A 7,526-nucleotide genomic window follows, 5' to 3' on the forward strand; every position below is an offset into this window, starting at 1 on the left:
TTTATCTCACCCCCAAACATACACACTCTCTCCATCTCTCCCTTGTCACTCATTCTCTCTCCACTTCTCACTCTCTATGTCTTTCTTCTTCCCTCCCTCTCTGCCCCTCCAACTCCATCTCTCTATCCCTCCCTCTCTGATCCTCTCTCACTCCCTCTCTCCTCCTCTCTCTCCTCCTACTTCTCTCTCCCTTTCTCTCCTACCTCCCTCTATCTACTCCCATCTCTCTCTTTCTCTCTCTTCCCCCCATCACTCTCCTCCTCTCTCTCCTCCTTCCTCTCTCTCCCTTTATCTCCTACCTCCCTCTATCTACCCCCATCTCTCTCTTTCTCTCTCTTCCCTCCAAACCTCTCTCTCCCCCCCACCACTCTCCTCCTCTCTCTCCCTTTATCTCCTACCTCCCTCTCTCTTCCCCCATCACTCTCTCTCTCTCTCTCTCTCTCTCTCTCTCTCTCTCCCCCTTGTCACTCCCTCTCTCTCCACTTCTTACTCTCTATGTCTTCATTCTTCCCTTCCTCTCTCCCCCTCCAACACCATCTCTCTATCCTTCCCTCTCTCCCCCTCCAAATCCATATCTCTATACCTCCCTCTCTCCTGTTCTCTCTTGTCCTTCCTCTCTCTCCTACCTACCTCTCCCTTTCCACATCTCTCTCTCTCTCTCGCTGCCCTCCAATCCTCTCATTATCGCCCCCTCTCTCCCCCCGCCCCCCTCCCCCCTCCTTATCTCTCTCGCCTCTCCATCTTTGTGTCTCCCTCTCCCTCTCTTACCCTTCTCTACCTCTTTCACTCCTCTCCCTTTCTCTCTCTCTTCATTCCTCCTCTACCCTCTCCTTCAATTTATCTTTATCTCTCCCTTGTTACTCCCATAGGCTTCACCTAAATAATTTTTTTTTGAGTTTTTTTAAATATAAAGAGTTTGATGGAGTAAATATAAAAAGAGGTTTTATTTATTTACCATACCTCCAGTTTATTTATATTTTTATTTATTTACCATACCTATGGAGCAAGTATAAAAAATGGCTTTATTTATTTACCATCCCTCCAGTTTATTTATATTTTTGTTTATTTACCATATCTTTTTTGAATGTTTTTAAACCTTTTTATATTTTAAATTTATATTGTGTTTATATATAATAATAATTATATTTATTTTTAAATAGGGCTAACATTAGATTAAAAATGTTAAATGTTAAATGTTAAACATTACATGCTAAATGTTTTGGGAGCAAAAAGAAATATTAAAATATTTTGGAGCAAGATATTCTATTCTTTTCGTTGAAATAACCTTTTTCCCTTTGATTTAAGAAATGACATTGACTTTAGTAAAGAGTAAAATTGTTTAAAATTTTACTTAATTTGGAATTTTAATGCGGTAACATTTTTTGTTAAAGATAAATTTATGATCCATTCAAATTCACATATATGATAAAAGAACTATTAAAAGCATGAGATAATTTACTATCCATTCAAATACATAGTTATATTTTAATAATTAATTTTAATCCATTAATAAGATTTATTTATAATTTAAGATTGGCCAACATTAGGCAATTTTTTTTTTTTTTTAGGAAGTGACATACTTACATATCAGGGTGGCATGAGGTCCAGGTCATACTGGACTATAGAATGCCCCTCTCCGTGCAATAAAGTAATTGTTTTGTTATAATGTGATTTTTGATATAGTGAAAAGATGTTATGTCATGGGCGCCTCTCGTTGCAATAAAGTAATTGTTTTTTTATAATGTGATTTTTGATTTGGTGAAAAGATTTTATGTCATGTAGATATATGTTTGGTACATTATTTTATTTATTTATTTTTATTTGGAATAAAAGTAAGAGAAATTTTGGAGTACTTCCTCATATTTTGTGGATGGTAAATTGGGTAAACCAACGCCAATCTTGATTACAAAATCTCACCCCAAGGGAATTGAAGAGAATTGAACAAGTGATCAACAACAACTAGCAACAATATAAAAAAACTTCATGTCTAACTCTAAAGCACTTGAACTAACCCTTAAGACTATATATGCATATTACATACATGTAGTAATAAATAATTGAATTACAAAATTAATTTTTTATTCGCTATAAATATATGATATTCAATATATAAAAGTAGAAAGTTGAAGAAATAAGAGTAAAAGTCCCTAACATCTTTTCAGTAGATATTAATATTGAGAAAATGGTACATGAAGTAAGCCCACACAATTTTATTTTTTTTAATTATAGTCAAGTAATCTCTATTATGCTTGATTTGACAATTTCAATTAGAACGTAACATCTAAATGTGGGGACTTTGCAACACCACTTGCTGTAATATCTAAATGTGGGGACCTTACAACCCCACTTGCTGTAATATCTAAATGTGAGGACCTTACAACCCCACTTGCTGTAATATGTAAATGTGGGGACCTTACAACCCCACTTGGTGATTTTAATATGGATATTGATATTTGTTATAAAGTCTTAGGTTAGTACATCTATGGAGGTGGATTTGACCTCAAATTGGTACTTGTTGAGTAAATGGGTGTCTTTTTACTTCAACCAATGAAATTCCAACGCTAGGAGTTTGTAACGTCCACCACTTTGTCTTCTCCAAGTCGACTGGCATCCTCACTCGCCTTATTGACCACATAAATTTGAACCCCGCAGCCGTCCTCACTCGCTTTATTAGCCATAGAAATTTCTAACCCCACCTTACGCAAGTCAAGTCAATACTCCAGACCCCACATTTCTTACGTGATAAGTTAGGCTTCCAAAAGGCACATTACCCACCATTCCAAACCTAAAGTTCTCCTCTCACAACTCAAATGGTTCACTCATTTTGACAACTCAAATGGTTCACACTCAAATTTGACAACTGAAATGGTTCACTCATTTGATTTGTGATCTAGCAGTCAGAAAAGCTACGGAATTAGTTGCTACTAACTTGGATTTAAGATGTTTTAAAATATCTACCGCACTTGTGATTGCCTTCCTCAGACCGTGTTGTACTGTTCTTATGGTTGGGCAAGTCCAGTAAGAGATGAAATTATCATTTTGAGACATCTGAATATATTTTGAAAATTTCACAGATACTCTGTGCGAGTGTTTTCATTGTGTTTGTGTTATACAAAATTACACGATGGCCGAAGCTATTGTGGTCTCTGCATTTGCTGGTGTGGCCACAGAAAATTTAATCAACCAGATTCTTCACAAGATAGGGATTGCTATTCGCTTTAAGAAAGAATTGAGTTCCCTTGAGCGTCTGGTAACAAACATTCAGCCTATCATCAACCAGATCCAGCGATACCGCCCAGCATTAAATAGGAGGAGTGGAATTCCCACTTCTCCGTGTTATAATAAGGCTTCAGCCATCAATATATGGCTTAAGAAGTTGGATCTGCTTCTCCGAGAAGCATCAGAACTGGTGCAACAGTGCACAATTGCTCCACGGTATAATGTTGTTTTCCGATATCAATCAAGTAGAAAGATCACTCATCTTATTTCAGACATTAAAGAACATCTACAATTGTCTCCTTTGGCTGCGTGGGCTCATACTCCTGAGCTCCTGGAGGAACTCAAGCAGGAAATTGGGCAGAGTATGAAGGAAAGCATCCAAGCCATATTGCCTTCTTCAAGCACTCCTTCTGTAAGCACCTCCCAATCTCTTGCTTCAACTGGATTCTTCATCCAGGAACCCCTTATAGTCGGACAAGACATAGCTTTTGCAACACTCGAGAAGCTAGTGATCGATTCAGAGTTCTCGTCCATTGGCGTGGTTGGCAAGGGTGGATCTGGAAAGACTCTGATTCTCAAGAGAATCTTCAGCAGTGAAAGGGTGCGGAATGTCTTTAGCGATGGCTTATTGCTTTGGCTTACTGTCTCTCAGTGTCCGTCATATAAAAGTCTTGGGAACGAACTCTGTCAGCAGATAGCCAGCCAGACAAATGTACATGACCTAGAACATAATATGAACGCAGAAGGCGTAAAAATCTGGATGAATCACAGTATGAAGGCAAAGAAATTTGCCTTATTTTTAGATGATGTATGGGGAGAGGGTGCAAAGTTGTTGGAAGAATTATGTATACCCTTGTTAACCGACCACTCGACCTCCAAAGTTATTGTGAGTTCGAGGAATCACAGAGCACTGTTAGAGATGGGGGTTAATGCTGCAGAAAGGTCCACAATAAAAATGGAGGATTTGATGGAAGATGATAGTTGGGCATTGTTTGCTCATCATGCTTTTCCATATAGTAACAGAAATCCGCCAGCAAGCATTGAGGAGAGAAGGGCAAGGGTTGTGTGTGCCAAGTGTGGAGGACTTCCCCTTGCGATCAAAGTGGTTGCCAGGTCAATGGCTGGCATTACGGATCCAAAAGAATGGGAATTTGCAATCGGGAGGCAGCCAAATGGCGACAGCCAAGACATTCGAGAAGCTCTGCATGATCCCCTGAGGTGGAGTTATGATGCCCTCGGCAGGTATGACGTTAACCTGCAATTGTGCTTTCTATTCTTAAGTGCCTTTTTTGAAGACCAGATCATCTGGTTCGAACAATCAATTGCGCTGTTTATAGGGGAAGGGCTAGTTGCAAGAAAGAATGTGCAAGATGAGCGTAGCTACGACCCATTTGAGGTGGGGAAAATTTACATCAACCTTTTGGCGGATCGTTGCTTGATCGAAACCACATTGAGAGACGTGGGTGGGTCAGTGGTGTATTTCAGGGTGCACGACGTCCTGCGTGATTTGGCAATACAAATCGCTGAGCGGGAAGAAAACTTCTACTGCCGGGCAGATAAGGGTTTGGCAGCCTTAACTGAAGATGAATGTTCAGGGCGCTCTCACGTGTTTTTAGACTACAACAAATTGACATTGCTTCCGGAGTCGTTGCGAGCTCCCGAAATGTCCTCGTTAACCTTGGCTGGAAATGCAAATCTCAGAGAAATTCCAAGGAAATTGATTAGGAGTATGGTTTCCCTTAAGGTTTTGATTTTGAATGGGACGTCCGTCCGGTCATTGCCGGAGAGTGTGGGGTGTTTGAAACAGTTGGTATACCTCGCCTTGGTAGGGGTTCCGATTGCAAGTCTGCCTGCATCACTTACAGATCTTGTAAGCCTTGAAGTCCTCCTACTTAATGGGTCTAAAATCACAGAATTGCCGTCGGACATTCACAGGCTAAGGTCCCTAAGGCTTTTAGGGCTTAAGCGTTGTGAAGATTTAATATCTCTGCCTTGGAGTATGTCTCTGCTTACTTCTTTGCAGTACTTAATAATGGATGGTTGCAGTCGGGTGTGGACAAAACGCGGCCAGAGAAGTCGTCCTCAAACGGTGGCTTCTATCGATGATTTGCGCACTCTGACACAACTGAAGACGTTATGTCTGGATAACAATGGAGAACTCATAAGCGAGGGAACAATCGGGAGTATGGATAAAATAGAGACGCTCAAATTGAGATTCACAGGAATCGCAAATTTACCGAATGACTTATTCAGCGCGTCGAAGATGAGAAGGCTTTTGCTAAAATGTCCGTGTGTGGTTAAAATGGAGAGTAGGTTTTATAAATTTCAGAATTTAAGCTCACTTAAATTGGAGGGATGTAATAATCTGGAAGAACTTCCAGATTTACATAACCTTCCGAATTTAAAAGAATTAGAAATCATAAACTGTTTTAAATTGAAAAAAATTCCGGAAAAGTTTGGTAAAAAAGGAGCATTTCCTATCTTTCCAATAGTTTTACTAAAAAATTTAGAAGAATTACCAGTGATCGAAGAAGGTGCAATGCCTTCACTTCAAATATTCACTGTGATGTTATGTGAAGCATTGAGGAGGTTGCCAGAAAGTTATTTGAATATCAGGAAACTTCAAAAAATAAGACTATGGGGTTGTTCAATGGTGACAGAAAATTTAAAGAAAATGAGAAAAGAAAATAAAACAAGAGTACTAACAAAGTCTACAACAGAGGTAATAAGCATTTTAGAAAAATGGAATCGAGCAGAAAATCTAAGGGAACATTTTTTTTATGGTGAGTTTTGGTGTAATGAGTTTTCTTTATTCTTACAACAGATTGGGGAGAGGACTGGCTACATGTGCACTGGAAATTTAGGATTATGTAATTTTTATATGGAGTCACTTTAGACTTCCAAATTTCTATAATATATATGTATTATCATTTACCTTATTTCCATATTTCTTCTGAAAGTGTGTTAGATGTGTTTTTGTAATTTTTATATAGAGTCATTTTAGACTTCCAAATTTCTATAATATATGTATTATCATGTACCTTGCTTCCATATTTCTTCTTAAAGTGTGTTATGTGTGTTTAAAATAATACTACTAAATTTCAAGTTGTTAAACATATCTTATTTGAAACTCAGAAGTAGTAGTTGGTAATTAGTATATTAGTATTAATCAATAACTTTACAATAATCTGAATTTTACTTAAATAACATTGGAAATTTAAAATATTTGTTTTTATTTAAAAAAGTAAAATATAATTTTATTTTTAGTAAATAATTTAAAAACATAAATATTATATTAATATTAATATTTTTCATTAAATTAAATACACATGCAAACACTTCAATAAACTATTTCAGATAACTAATTAAAAATAAATAAATTAAATTCATTTAAAAAAAATACATTCCTTACCTCTCACAATTATTATACACTTGCAAACACTTCAATAAACTATTTCACATAGCTAATTAAAAACATATAAATTAAATTCATTTATAAAGAGAGTTACCTCTCACAATTATTAACCCTTATTCAACTAGGAATACTCTCCCATATTTATAATGTATGTTCCATCAACTTAAATGCAATTCATTCGAAATGAAATTTCATTTGATAAGATAAAATTTTATAAAAAAATATTTATGTTATGAGAAATATTGTAGTATTTAGATAATGATGATGATGATGATGATGATGATGATGATGATGATGATAATAATAATAATAAAGTTGATTTCCCGGATCTGGTTGCCCAGCAAAGATAGTAAGGTGGCAGAAGAATGGGATGGCAAGTAGCCATACCACATGGCCCTCTGTAATCCGGCACATCAGTCTAAAAAATGCATTAACACTAGCCTTAAATGGCATGTAAGTTGGCACTGTCTTCAACCAGCTTACAACTACCCACCTCAGCTGCACGCAAAGATGACCTCTGGTGATAATCATACCACCGCACCTATCCATTATCCCCTACCTCCGCAATGTCTATGCCCTCAGGCAGCTGCAGCACCTAGCTCTCGCACTACTACGGGGAGGTGTTGCAGCCTCCTTTGTTGCATTGGTTTAGGCCTAGGAACTCACTTCACTCAAAGCCTGGCTTGCCATTTCGTCTTCCACTCGGCCTCTGCAGCTAATCCCTCCTCTGAACCGCCCGCTAATCCTACTGAGCCTTCTCATCACTTTGAGCCTAATCCCGGCAGAAATTCTCAAACACTTGGTGTCAACATGTCGAGAACATGACATCGAATGCGTAGTCGCAGGGGTGGAAGTAGAGGAAGCTTGACTCATCCCTCTCATTCTCCGGCCT

At 37.9% G+C, this 7,526-nt stretch overlaps 1 protein-coding gene across 1 annotated transcript; it reads left to right on the forward strand.

Annotated features, from left to right (window-relative positions):
• The first annotated feature begins 3,124 nt into the window (after positions 1 to 3,124).
• Positions 3,125 to 6,115, forward strand: LOC149199291 (putative disease resistance protein At1g61300). The gene is made up of 2 exons (XM_089400534.1): positions 3,125 to 5,941; positions 6,044 to 6,115. The coding sequence occupies exons 1-2, from the start codon at positions 3,125 to 3,127 to the stop codon at positions 6,113 to 6,115; spliced, it is 2,889 nt and encodes a 962-aa protein (XP_089256660.1).
• Positions 6,116 to 7,526: the final 1,411 nt, after the last annotated feature.

Source organism: Pinus tabuliformis, chromosome 2_1, assembly GCF_031772625.1.
Source record: "Pinus tabuliformis cultivar Carrire ecotype Pingquan chromosome 2_1, CPIR1, whole genome shotgun sequence".
In the NCBI taxonomy this organism is placed as follows: domain Eukaryota; kingdom Viridiplantae; phylum Streptophyta; class Pinopsida; order Pinales; family Pinaceae; genus Pinus; species Pinus tabuliformis.